General features: G+C 33.2%; 2 protein-coding genes across 4 annotated transcripts in view; both read right to left on the bottom strand.

Annotated features, from left to right (window-relative positions):
* Positions 1-4,534, bottom strand: part of LOC124361735 — a 36,633-nt gene extending 32,099 nt beyond the window's left edge. For 2 of the 3 annotated variants that reach the window (XM_046815690.1, XM_046815691.1), the window contains exon 1: positions 3,787-4,534. Coding sequence is in view for 1 of the 3 variants with exons in the window: in XM_046815688.1 (XP_046671644.1) it covers positions 3,150-3,356 (207 nt within the window). In the remaining 2 variants the exon portion in view is untranslated. The other variant, XM_046815688.1, reaches the window with a different exon arrangement.
* Positions 4,535-4,584: 50 nt separating this feature from the next.
* On the bottom strand, positions 4,585-6,232 carry LOC124361734 (cysteine-rich with EGF-like domain protein 2). The gene has a single exon (XM_046815687.1). It carries the CDS (start codon positions 5,960-5,962, stop codon positions 4,829-4,831), a length of 1,134 nt encoding a protein of 377 aa, XP_046671643.1. The 5' UTR covers positions 5,963-6,232; the 3' UTR covers positions 4,585-4,828.
* Between the last annotated feature and the right edge of the window lie 9,030 nt (positions 6,233-15,262).

Raw genomic sequence — 15,262 nt, 5'->3', positions numbered from 1 at the left:
ACATTTTTTATCTAAAACAAACCAAATGGCACATATACATACAACTAGTGAAAATTAGTAATTAATTAATATTAATTATTTACTTGTATTTTTAATACAAAGCAAATTTTAAGTTTTGTTTGTGGGAAAAGTCATATTTAGTATAGCTAACAAGACTTTACTATTTCATCAATACTATTTAACTATTGGTCAACTGAAACAAACCACTTGGCACATATATCTGCACATGGGAGCAAATAAGTTAATCCGAATCACAATATAAGTTTAGCTGGTTGAACAGAACACAATATAACAAATTGCAAAAATACCCATGTCATTGATGGTCAACTTGTTCAACCTAGAGAAAACCATACAGCTGCTTCGGAGAACAGATGGTTCTCAGAAACAGCCAAGACTTAAGATCCAAACTTATTAAGATCTTTTCACTCTGGGGTGACAAAATCCTGTAACAAGTAACTGTGAGGCAGTCGACTGGAACGGGAATAAAACCCATAATCCCGACCTGGAATCCCGAGGGAACCCACTTGATTTTGAAGTAGTGATAATCAAGCTCCCACTAAAGTTCTGAACTGACTCAAACTTTAGAAGTGTCCATAACTTCTCACACTGATACTCAATAAATACTATCATATGCTTGATTATTTATTTTATTATATATATATATATATATATATATATATATATATATATTATGCATTTCTTTTACATACACCTTTGCTCAATTTCACTTAGTAACACAACAGCCAATATACCATTGTCACATAACTTGAATTCTTAAGTTTATTTGTTTCACATTGCTTTATTTCTTCCTGAGGGAAAGAGATGATTGTCCGCGCACTGAGTCCTAAAAGGACCTTTGTGCCTCCCTATCTTATATTTGTATCCTCAGAATATGAGAATTTTACAGAAGCTGATCAGATTTGAGGGTTCCTGTTCTCTTATGTCTTTGGACCTGAAGAGATATGCTCCCAGGAATCTTTTCTGAATTTTAGATATGGCAGGACAGTTTAGCCAAATATGCTCTGCTGATTCCTCCTCTTTTCCACAGAGTCTACATTCATCAGTCTGGCTAAGGCCCACCTCCATGAGGTGTTTTCTAAGGAGGCCATGTCCTTTCAGCATCCCTGTTATCATTATTATATCCTACTTACTCTGATCTAGGAGAGATGCCCACTACAACAGCAGGATATTAGTAAGTTTTAGAACTCTTTCCCCACACACAGTTTAACAGTCTTCATGGGGAAATATTATTCTATTTTGTATTCTGTGTACTATAGCCTGTATGTTTTTTGAGAATAAATCAGCTTTAATTTGATTTTAAAATAGCAGGTCTACATTGTCCCAGGGTGTTCCGAGTTCAAATGATTAGCTCTTAAACCCATTCGGAACATAAGACTGAAGCAATGACCAGGGATGATGATTTTTTATACAACCTTTGCCACCTGCCAAGCATCAAACCAAGGATGATAAACCGGAGATGGGACGACTAGTTCGGAGTAAATTTGAAAAGCCAATTGCCACATCTATGAGCAATTGCAGCCGAAGCCATCACCTAACCGGAGAAAGAACTGAGCAATTCCAAACTTTCCTAATGTTACTTTACCAAAAATTGAACTCATTGGTTCTCAGTATCAAAGCTCTCATCATGGGGCACAGCCTTAAAATCATCGTTCACAACCAGCAAAAAAAAACTGATCACAGAATATCATCCTGCCTTATACTTTGATCTTAACATTAATAAACACGATCTTTCCTGCCACTTTCAACACTGCTGAACTCCATTCATAGAGGCTTTAAAAGCACTCTGGATCTCTTGTAGTTGCCAAAACACTACCATTAGCAAAGTGACTTATTTTGCAAAATGCCTTTGTACTAAATTGCCTTTACTAGAGATGTAACGTGAAGCTAATGCAACTTTGACTAGTTCAGAGATAACTTATTTAATATAGCCGCTACCAAAACAATACTGGCACTAATCGATTACGTATACTTTCCAAAGATCGGAGAACCAAGACTTATGGATATGCCTTACTACCACTGAAGTTATGCTGATGGATCGAAATTCAACTGACCTAACAGAATTTGAATAATAGTCCTAATCAAAAGTGTCTCTAAAGTCATCAGAGCCAAGAACAAAAGAGCCAATGAAATGATTAAAACATGATTTTTAAATAAAAGGACAAATTTAGATGCTTGACTGTATTTTACTGCCTAGGAGTAACACCATGAGTCTAGAGGCAGACTAGATAGACTGAATCAAGAGCAGCAAGAACTGAATCCCAACTCTGGTCTGTGGTATCTTCTCTCAGCTTACTGGAAACAAAAGATCTGGCATCTCACATTACACTATTTCAAATTCATGAGTACTATTGATTCAACTAAAAAATAGGTGCAATTGGCAACTATAATGCAATAAAAAGATACTACATATTGAGGCCTTAGCCAAAGAAACAGGAAATACATACACACAAGGTCAGGTCATAGTAAACAAAATAAAAATCCATTAGGGAAAAGATTCATTTAAATGCAGTACAAAAACGATCAGTTTGTTTTTTATTATCTAAGGCATTAAACAAAAACTTGACATTATCTTTCGCTATGTGGCAAATGCTTTATAGTACGAATATATATATATATATATATATATATATATATATATATATATATATATATATATATATATATCTAGTTGCAGACTAGGCCTACTATGATCATCACAATATCATCAATACGTTGCATAGCTTGATTGTCAAAGTTTTAAGATAATTCAGATTGAGAGATTATATTCTGTGGGCCTATACAATATTGTATTTTTACCTATGATAAATCTTACAATGAAGCCTTCTTCTTATTTTTCTAGAGGCTTTTTAATTAAATATGAAATACACAATGACTGCCATCCATTTTTTCACTCTTCCCTTGCATTCAATAAGTCTTCAAAGCTTTAAATATGTAAACACTGCAATTTTTTACCAACAGATGACTGCGACTAAGCAATATCACTCAGTATAGATCCATAGTAAAGGTGTAATATCTATTACACCTAGACATTGTACAGTAGTTTAATATGTTGACTGCAGTAGAAGCATAAATGTTAATGACTCTCACTAGTTAAGCAGTGTAGGTTTTAGTTAATGTAGGCTACTTACATGTTTACTAATCGTATTATCTTCAGAGAGACTCTTCAGGATTTCGTTACCAATAATATCAACAGTTGTCTCATAAATTGAAATCTTGTTTGATTGCCACACAAAAATTATATTTTTTCCATCAATGCTCAGAGCTTTAATCCCTTGATGATATTTCATGTTGTTTGTGCTTACAATATCTGTCAAGAAATATTGACTTCCCTTCATTGTTAGTGGCTTCTAAAAAGTTTTGTTGAGGATAGATTCATCCAAAGTAAATGGTGTACGTCTACAATAACGTTCATCAAAGCCTAACCTTATCACCATACTACTGCTAATGTTACTTATCCATAGACAATCCACTACAATCACAAAACACGGTTATGAAAACAAGCAAATTTAATAATACAATTTTATTAACAGAAGGACAAATTTTTGCGAACACTAAAATAAACTATAGTTATATTTTTCACAAAAAACTTAACATAATCTTAATTTTTGTTACGCCAAACTGAAAATGAATGATACATTATAACATAACAACCTACATCACATATTGTTTTGAATGAACTTCAACTTAAACTGAAAGTAGGAGGGAATTGAAGTTATTGAAGGAACACCGAACAAGACAACCAACCACGTTTGTTTGTTTACTTACTCCTTTTGTTTTGAGCAGTCAGCTGTACAAAAGCCAGCTGCATTAGAAACATAAAGTACCCTAAAGGCGGGGTTTGAAACTCCTCCAAAAGTTCAACAACTAGAGATGTACACGTATAGTTAGTTGAATAACTTTAGTTTTCTAATATTTTAAAATTCATCTTTATCTATATAATAGTAACAAGAATTGATAATGCATATAATATGTCTAATAATAATAATAATAATACTACTTCCTCTCTTCAAAATGAAATCTTGGATTCATCTTCAACAAGTACTAGGCACTAGAACGTGTCTAAGTATATATTGAAAATTAGTTTAATACAAAGTTATTAAGCGGCAGAGTGCGATAAACGGACCTGGTTATTATATCGCTTATTACAATCATTGATACTTTATATATCGAATAACAGAACTATTAATCGATATCAACAAATCTAAAATACTAAATATTCAAGTCACACGTTTCAAGTTAATAGAAATAGTTTAAACAATTAAGTAATGTAATAAATAATAAAGGCACTATAACCATTAATCAGACGGCAAAATTAAGACCGGTGATAGGAAAAATTATATATAGTAAAGAAACGTAACAACTAAACAAACATCTTTAAACTGAGAAAGACACAGTAAATAATCTTTTGGTGTTATTTTGTATAGTTTTCTAAAGTGAACCACATTTTTATTTATTTATTGAAAGAAGTTACTTATAGAACCAATTGTGTTTAAAATATAATCATATGTGTACAGATGGTGCAGATGATTTATTTTATTGTTATTATTAATTACTATTCGTTAATTATATCGATGGGTATAATAATTAAATATGGTTCGATAATTTCGATATAAAATCTCGGGTCCGCTTATCGTATTCTACCCTTATTAAGTGATATTATTTTAATTTAGTAATATTACTTTTTAATTGAACAGAAACAAACTACCTATATCACTAGACTTCTTTTAGGCTGATAACAAGAAAGGTCTAGTATATTACACCAGCTTAAGATATTCGCGTAACATTCCGTGGAATGGAAAATATTTTATCACAGATCATTTCTCCATAAATTTTCAAGTCCGTCTAATGCTTTCCAAAATGACAAAAAATTGGTTGATGTAAGTGTTCCCAACATATATTCGGAGACAGTCACGTATATTGCAACGCAAATACCTATAAGACTAGCAGCCCATGGACTATTCTGGAACACTATGTATGTTGCGAAGCACAGACCAACATAGGTTAAATAACGAGTAACGTCAGAATATGATACATAATTTTTTTCGTTCACACAAAGGTTATCTTTCAAGACAAATCCGGGGGCACATTTCTCGCACATATCCGGCCCATCTCCCGTACATGTATCACAAGACGGATCACAAACGAAGCAAGAATAAGATCCCTCGTTGTTAACACAAAATTCGTTTCTTTTACATGGCGACCTTTTGTTAAAACATTCATTAACGTCCATACACCCCTTTAATTTATCTAATCTCCAACCTTCTTTGCACTGTAAACAACCTTTAGTACCGGCCTGAGTACAATCGTCTACGCATGCTGAATGACAGCGGGCACATAACATTTTATTATCATCTTTATAAGACACATAATAGGAAGAAGCACAATCTTCACAAATTTTCCCAGCATATCCGACATCACAACTGCACTGACCATTTCCTTTTCTGGTTCCATTTCCTTTACACTTTCCATTGTTGTTGCACACTCGATCAGGATAACCTGGACAAGGATTGCACTGTGGTCCATAATGACCATTAGGGCAACAGTAGTTAAGCTTTTCAATACACAGGTAATTTAAAAGATCGGGCGAATCTGCTTTGTGTTTTAACCACCAGTTTTGTAAATAATCCTTGCATTTATCGGCTAAAGTGTGGCATTGATCCTTGGCCCTATCCTCTTTGCATAAGTTTGTAAAAACTTCTTGAAAAACTTCCACAGTATACGACACTGATTCATCATTTTCTGGTGTCTTGTCGTTCGATAAGTTGTTGATTAGATGCAGTTCACTGTAGAAAGACCCAACCAACATTTTACAGGCTTGACAAGCCGGGAGTTTGAGACTTGTAAGCTTTACTTGTTTATTAGTCTTCTCACTCCACACACTCTTTAACCAATACGCAAAAACAAAATTCACAGACAAAAATATTAATAGTTTCACCTGCATAGTTCATGAGCACCAAAAACACGTTCAAACTGCAATTCTATTTTAATTGATAACATTGAAAACTGTAAATGACATCACTAGTTAATTTATAGTGACATGTGTAAATGGAAACTCGTATAATACGTGGATAACACTTTCACTTTACTAATTCTGAGGTTTAGGAAAACGATTGAGTCTAAAGCAGTTACGTAACAACAAGGGTAACAATTGCATGATCATGTTTTAAGGTTAAAACATTGACAAACTGAGAGCAAAATATCAGAGCAAGTTTCTCCGACGCGCATAGAAGTAAGCGCAGTACTCACATGGATCAATACTCCTCAACGGTTCTGGCGCAGACGATGAGCGGGGACTGAGACTATTGCTATATTATATTAGTTTTATATTGTATTAAAGAGTAAGTTACTGAGTAAATATTACTCAAATGTTAGTGATTGGTTTGTTATGTAACACGTACTAATATTTTATCAGCCCATACACTTTTCGAGGAACGGTTCTACGTTCAAGATTTATTGGAGCTATCAATAAAGTTTGGAGATTTATTTTATATGACCACTCAACAATAACATGTATTAATGCGTTATAGGATCTCAACATGAGCTTAGGAGGAATTATAACAATTATATAAATAAGAGCAACCGAGAGTTTTACTCTTACTTGTTAAATCTGCGCCCACTGTCCTCTCAATAGTTATATTAAATAAAATATCTTTATAAATTCTTCAACATCTTCTGTTGGCGTATTCAAAACTGCTTTGTAATTCTAATGGTGTAGGGACCATCTTGAGGAGAAAATCAAGAATATAAAACAAAACAAATCTAGTTTTAGGAATCTTAAAGTGCCAATTCTAGATATTTTAATAGCTAAAATTATAGCTAATTAACTATAGGAAATGGCGGTTGGCTACGATCATGCTATTTTCTTGTCTAAATTGCCTAATTTCTATTGAAGGAGCTTGGTCTATGTTAAACTTTTTATTATATAAACAAAAAGACGTATATTTTAAAGTATAACTTAAAACATATGTTTGATTCTACATGTATCATATATGTATATATATGAAATAACAGTTACTACCTTTTATGGCTATATAATGGTTTAATACACTTCAGTTAGTGATGAGGTTTCAGTTGAATTATAATCTGATTCGCATAAAATGCCAAAAACACTAGAGTGATCCACAAGAAGCACGGGGGCAATTATGGACATTGGACAAAGGATCGTCAGCTCACGAGATTCAATTTTTAACAGTTCGATCCGGAAAAGATGTCCATTGAGATTTGACATATTAAATTCGTTACTGGTCTTTCACTAAGTGTTGAAAATATTACGGAACATTGATTTTGTTTCAACCGAATCAAGTGCACATGCATAGTAATGTAAACTACTTGGGTCTGAGTACATTCAAAGAAGGGGTATCTACAAATGTTGACAAGGTAAATCGATCCTAAACATTCATGAACCATATGCTATTAAAGATAGAAACTTTTATTGCCATAACAAATTTTGTATTCAAGGTCCATTTATAGATTTGCTGATATTTATGATCCTTTCAACGCAAAAAAGAAGTCACTTGAACGGTGGAATCTTCAGAAGCAGTATACAAAATCAAACAAACAGTATCTTTTTCAGTCTTAATGTTATTTGACAACAGCGTACAGTAGTTGCATGTAACAGAATTTTATTGTTTTGTGGCTAGCGGCATAGATAGAAAATAAACAGAAAATACCCCAGCTGTCAACCTCCACAGTATATGGAAATCGTGAGAGCAATGTTCTAACAGTAGTTATCCATGCATTTTCATATAATGATAAAAAGTAAAACAAAATAAGATGTATTCATTGATATAAAGGACAATTTTGGATTTGTGGATTTGCCACTTCAGTGACAGAGTTTGTAAGAACATTGAAAACTCTGGTAAATAATGTAATGGTAAATTACAAAATCAGAACATCTCTAAAAGCATGTTAAACAATGATTCACTCCAACTTCAGGACTCTGGTTTCAAACTTCACATACTTTAAAACAGACTTGGGTTGTGAAGGAAAGAGGATTTTTTCCGGACATTTCAGTGAACAAAAAAAATCAGTAACACTACGTTTCGAGATCTGCAATCGGATCTCTTCTTCAGGTAAATAACTACCTAACACATAACTACAAAACTAGGTTAAAATAAACAAATAATACCAGAGCGTATGAAGGAAAAATCCTGTTTCCTTCACAATATCTCCATCGTCAAAAATAAACTTCAAACAAAGACTTGGGTTCACATTGATGTGCAAGTAAAAGTCTAAAAGGTCAAATGTTGGATAATTCTTTGACAAAGTATTTCAAGAGGACAACAAAGTTTACGTTCACTTTTGATGACGAAATAACTACTACTACCAGCAGAATTATTATTATTAATATTATTAGCCTTGCAAATGTAGCAAGCGCTACAAATCCTACCCTTGCTATGTAAAAAAGTTAGTTTGCTGTTGTAGTTACTGTACTGTACATACAATATACATAGGTGACGCATTCTACCAGAAAAGAAATAAATTAGGAGACAACGCATACTAGGCTCCACTTTCCACGATACAAGGATGTATACATACATATTTCATCTTATTCGCTTTCATCATGTGACTAAAGTTTAAAACTAGGTAATAAATGAACTAGTGTTCATTCCACGACTGTTCTTTCCAGAATCGTAGAGACTCAATACTAACGAGTTGTTAAAAATACGAGTATCTGTTCATAATTATTATTGTCTAAAATTTATACGAATTTTAAAGATTTTCATATAAATAACTTTATTTTTAGTGCAAATTCGAACTATTAGCATTCACATATACGTAATCGTATTTTAAACAATTTATTAGCAACGAGACACTAAAATTTAAGTTTTTGAAGTGAAACATTTTTGTATTTTAGAGTAGTTTGTATCTATATCACATTATACTCGTGTTAAAAGCGCAGGTTTAGATGCGCGGCCGGCACCTAACTAGCGTGCGCTCATAACTACCACTTCAAAACTCCCATCGAATATTTCATTGTAAGATTTCTGAAATATAATCGTTTAAACTTTATTATATGTACAAAACTAACATTTGTCTGATAAATTACAGTGCACGCAATTTCCCACCATAAAACATATCCATACACGGGTGACGTGAGTGTTCCAAATTGCTGTATAATGTTATTTTAAGAATTGTAGTGTACATGAGTTTTAATAAATCATTACACTCATTAGTTGAAGAAATTTTAGTCATACTCAAAATGAATGTTTATTATGACGTGCATTAGAATTACTTTCATGTTATCAAATTCATACTATGTAATTTGACTAATTTATAAATTCTTCGTTACCAAGAACTGTTGTGATCGATCTTTATAGTCTCCACGGATCACCACACCCGCCAGTCCCTGTCTAGACGCTCTTGACAATAGCCATGATCTTGTTGCTTCATTACCTCAAGTCAGGGTTTGGCAATATTATCATGTTCCCCTTGTACTGCTTCTTGTGATGTGGCATATAGCAAAATATGAAATTTTACAAACTACTGGGAGTCAAAAAGGAAGAGAAGTGGCAGTAATCGAATGAGACTCCTGTGTACTTACAATATTCAATGTGGGTTAGTTGAACATCTACTTATGCTGAGTTGTTAGGAATAACAGATGAACTTTCTGGATTGAGGGGAGGTCAGCGATATACACTCACGTGTGAAAAAGCAGAGGAGCAAGGCTGACTCTTGAGGCAATGGTACATTTAGTACTGATTTTCAGGTAGCCATCTTGGTTTTAGTTTATCACTATCTTTACTGCAACACGTGATTTTGCATTTAGTTACTGTATAACAAAAAACAAAATGTTTAAAAAGAAATTTACTCTTATTCAAAGTATAGTTTAAAAAGTTAAATTCATTCGATCTTTTATGGTTATAATACAAGAGCAATTCAGTTTTGTTTTTCGAATAAATATCTTTTTCCACCACTGCCTTGAGGCTTATACCCAGAAAGACCTTGAAATTTATGACGCTCAACATAAAATTAAGAAAGATTGCGAGAAAAGGCACAGTGGTTGTATAATTTACATAACAGGGGCATGCCCTTATTTTGGAATTGTGCATTTCTGACTCTGCCCTCCTCCATTCATACCCACCACTTCACATCATCTACCAATCATCCCCGTACAGTAGATATTAATTTACACCTCACACGTAATGGTGCAACCCCGTATCGTCGCGACCGGATGATGGCACCTTTTCAGAGAATTAATTATTTACCGTGGATCCGCCACTAGATTTCCCCTATCCAAACCTAAACAGCTTTGACGAGGTAAAGATAAAATAATAATTTTGATATGGTTCCGAAAGTTCCCTAACTATAACACTTAACGTGTTATAGACGATCTACACACCCAGCCTACTGTACACGATAACCGCACAACGACTCCCGCTCTATGCTTGCTATCCTAGGCCTACCAGAACCTATCCAGTAGAATTCCAGATAGTAGGAGGCTCCCATTGTTAAAGCTATGACCTAAAGTCTGCGCAGCTGGCTGTCGTTTCGCGGCTACTGATAGATTACGCGCCAAATTCAAATCTATATTGGCACTCACCGTAAGGGGCCAAGCTATCGTTTAACACAATATTTTACTTCGTGGTTTTCTATAAATTATAATTACAATTCTTCAATAATCTACTGTTAGTTGTAAAATTAGAATAATCAAACATAGAAACAAAATCAAGATTTAAAAAAATAGGCCTATTTATTTCTCTACAGTAAAAATGTTAAAAATCACTTTCTTGATTTGAAAAAAGCCATTCTTTTTGAATTTCATAAATGACCTTTAGGTTACTTAAGCAAGATTTTCTTCTAGGTTGCCTATACGTAAAATCGTCAACAGCTTCATTGAAATGAACACACCTAAGATTGTTTATTAGGTTTAATTCAATGCAAAACACTGTTTGTCTAACATTGTTATTTATGCTGATGACACCACTCTTTTTTCATCTAATAAGCAGTTGAATACTCTGAAAGAAAACATGGATGCATCTCACAGCTTGGCTTTAAATTGGTTCACTTCTAATAGACTGATATGTAATCAGGAGAAAACGCAAAATCTGCTTCTCAGCTTATCTGAAAATTATGAAGATCAATCTGTAAAATTGTTGGGTTTTCATCTTGACAGCAAGCTTAATTGGAAATCACACATTGACCATGTATGTAGAAAAATATCTAGAGTCTTGTATCTAATGTGGAAACTGAGGGATTTTGTTAGCTGTGAATATTTGAGAGTGGCATATTTTGCCTTTTTTCAATCACACATTTCCTATGGCATTGTTTTGTGGGGTCACTCCAATGCTGTGAATGATATTCTTCTCATTCAAAAAAAAGTAGTTAGAACCATCAGTGGAAGCAGCTCTCTAGAACATTGCAAATCACTTTTTATCAATCTCAAATTCATGACAGTTATTAACCTTTACATTTTTCATATACTAGTCTATACAAAATTACAAATTACAGATTTCAATACCAGACAAGATTTTCATCAACACAATACCAGGGGTAAAAACAAATTAGATCTCCCTCAGCACAGGCTAGTCAAAACCGGCAACTCTTTTAAATTCAATTGCATAACTTTTTATAATAAGCTGCCTGCATCTGCTACAATGACTCCTTTCAATATTTTTAAACTAAAGATAAGTAACTGGCTCATATGCAATCCATTCTACTCTTTAAAAGAATTTTTAGATTCTGACATAAATATCATTTTTTGATTAGTTTGATTTGTAGATTTCTGATTTTTCTATACTGTATTAGCTATAACGTAATTAACAAACCATGTGCACACTCTTCATAGATTATATTAAACCTGTTACTTGGTCATAAAATTAGTATAATTATAGTACAATATTGTAATAACTAATTTTGTTGTTGTAAATATCAGTGCTGTATATTTTGACAATGCCTATTTCATATTGTTGTGACCAATGGCTAATAAACTTCTTGATTCTTGACTGTTGCAGGAATAAATAAAACATAAATATTTTCTTTGTTTACAGTTTGTTAAAAGGTATGACGTTTCGAGGATTGGAATCTATCCTCTTTGTCAAATGAGGGAGGTATTAGTATGAACAAAAATATAATGAAGAGAAAGAAAAAAAAGAAGGGAAAGATAAGGGTTGAAACGTTCAAACATACTAAAAAGCTGTTTGGACAAAGACAGAATAGCACATGCCTTAAAATTAAATTTAATGGTTTGGCTATATTGAACGGGTTAAAAACAATGTTGTAGCCTAAAACAGAATCTACGATTTTATTAGCATTAGGTAGTAGATTGAGTGTTCATAGCAGTACTGCTATTTAAATCAATGTCTCCTTCTTAATTGATTTATGATATCAATGTGGACTTAACAATCCATTAAGTAAGATCACTATCACACGGTAACCTTTCACAACATGGTACTAAGTCTACACCTCCTTCTGGTCTCCATCCGCTGGCTGTGCGACAGTATAATGGTAAACTTTCTCAACATAGTACTTAGTCTACACCTGCTTCTGGTCTCCAACCGCTGGCTGTAGGACAGTAAAACGGTAAACTTTCTCAACATAGTACTTAGTCTACACCTGCTTCTGGTCTCCATCCGCTGGCTGTAGGACAGTAAAACGGTAAACTTTCTCAACATAGTACTTAGTCTACACCTGCTTCTGGTCTCCATCCGCTGGCTGTAGGACAGTAAAACGGTAAACTTTCTCAACATAGTACTTAGTCTACACTTGCTTCTGGTCTCCATCCGCTGGCTGTAGGACAGTATAATGGCCAACTTTCTCAACATAGTACTTAGTCTACATCTCCTTCTGGTCTACATCCCCTGGCTGTAGGACAGTAAAACAGTAAACTTTCTCAACATGGTACTTAGTCTACACCTGCTTCTGGTCTCCATCCGCTGGCTGTAGGACAGTATAATGGTAACCTTTTACAACATGGTACTCAGGCTCGTTTTACTGAATAGGCACGTGCCTAGGGCGCTAGGCAATTGGCATATTTGGGGGGCGCAAAAAATGAAAAAACACATTGCCGTGGTTGTATCTGCACGCATAATCATCAAACGGACTTTTTATAGAATGTCGAGCTGATAAGTGAATTTGATCTATTTCTCGCGAAACAGGACAGTAAAACGGTAAACTTTCTCAACAAAGTACTTAGTCTACACCTCCTTCTGGTCTCCATCCGCTGGCTGTAGGACAGTAAAACGGTAAACTTTCTCAACATAGTACTTAGTCTACACCTGCTTCTGGTCTCCATTCGCTGGCTGTAGGACAGTAAAACGGTAAACTTTCTCAACATAGTACTTAGTCTACACCTGCTTCTGGTCTCCATCCACTGGCAGTAGGACAGTAAAACGGTAAACTTTCTCAACATAGTACTTAGTCTACACCTACTTCTGGTCTCCATCCGCTGGCAGTAGGACAGTAAAACGGTAAACTTTCTCAACATAGTACTTAGTCTACACCTGCTTCTGGTCTCCATCCACTGGCAGTAGGACAGTAAAACGGTAAACTTTCTCAACATAGTACTTAGTCTACTCCTGCTTCTGGTCTCCATCCACTGGCAGTAGGACAGTATAACGGTACAGAGTCACTCCCTTGGTATATCAATCCTTAAGTCCAATGTTCACCTGAAAATGCTAATGCTTGAGTTAACCAGCAGTCAACTGACTGTGTTAATTCACAATTCTCAAAATGATTATTACCATTTTAATTTATTTTAATTTTGAAAGGTATTGAAAAAAACTTTATAACACGTAATTTCTCAATTAAAATTTTAGTGTATTTACAACTATTATATTTTCCATGACAATCTATTAAAGCAAAACAACACAGTTTCTAATTCCAAATTTGTCACTAATTTCTCGCACATAAAACACATCTAATTGAATAACATGTATAACTTCTAAAATGTAAATAAATATATACATTTTGAACATAAAATATATTTTGGGGACCTATATACACAATCTAAAACTTTAAACACATACAAATTGCACATTTTGTAGCATATGATCTATTACTAAAACTGAACTAAAGCTATTTGAGATTGTATATTTAGAAGATTTTTGCACACAGTGGTTTGTTCATTTTATAAACTATGTTCTCTTCATCTTCTAAATGTTTAAGCTTTAAGGAAAAGATAATAAAATGTATTAATCTGGTAAATAACTACAGTAATAACATTGGTTTTGTTGAATTACGTGATTTATTCTTATGAACAATAAACCTTATTTAATATCCAAATATTTATAGTATTAGAGCGAATAAGTCATATTATATGTAGTTGAATAGAACTGTCTATCTCATAAATCAGTTTCATATATATGTCCTAAGTAATATGAATTTTCATAACTAACAATTAATAAAGAGTAAAAACCCTTCTCCATAGTTCTGTTTAATTATTAAAAACATTTTTATCACATGTACAAGATATTTTATTGAAGGGCAGTCTGTAATCTTTCCTTTTTTGTACTTAGTATCATAACTTATTAAAAGATTTTTTATCAATTTTCCTTCATGTACACACAAGTTAAAACATAGGTTAACAATGTCATGTAACTACACATCTGCAATATTTAATTCAAATAAACCTGTGCAAAGCACTAAAATATATCAAAATTAAAATGTTTATGCAAAAAGTAATAATGTACTGTAGTTTATGGCAAAGAAAAATTTATAAGCACTTTGCAAATATAATGACAAGATTTTTGAGCAATATAATAATGTTGTATAAGACAATTTTCTGTTCTGTTACTCACAACCACATGTATTATAATTACATTTATTTATCTCATACATGGATTCAAAATCACTAAGGTCACAAAGACGCTCATTATTACACAAAAACAATAATTTAATTTATAAGCATGTAAGAGACTACAAAAAATATGAAAGTTGTGTACAACCAAATAATCTCACATATTGGCTCTTATACTTTTCACTGACATCAACAATGTCAATGTAAATATAACTAATGCTATTATGTGCTATGTAATTTTTAAAATGTTGACATTTTAGCAGAATACTGAAACATATGTTATTCTCGAATATTGTGACATATTTGCATGAATGACAATACTAGACCTATAGAGATTCTCACAACTTATGCAATATTCACTTCAAAAACTTAAAAGCTATACAATAATGTACTCACTTTGAAAACACTAAATTAACACATAATAAGTTATATTGTTACATAACTTCAAAGACTGTTTAACTACTTCAGTTATTATTTCTGATGCAGTAAGTATTGATTAATAAG

Source organism: Homalodisca vitripennis, chromosome 5 (assembly GCF_021130785.1).
Source record: "Homalodisca vitripennis isolate AUS2020 chromosome 5, UT_GWSS_2.1, whole genome shotgun sequence".
Classification (NCBI taxonomy): domain Eukaryota; kingdom Metazoa; phylum Arthropoda; class Insecta; order Hemiptera; family Cicadellidae; genus Homalodisca; species Homalodisca vitripennis.
The sequence above is the reverse complement of the archived record's forward strand: the minus strand, read 5'-3'. Positions and strand labels throughout refer to the sequence as shown.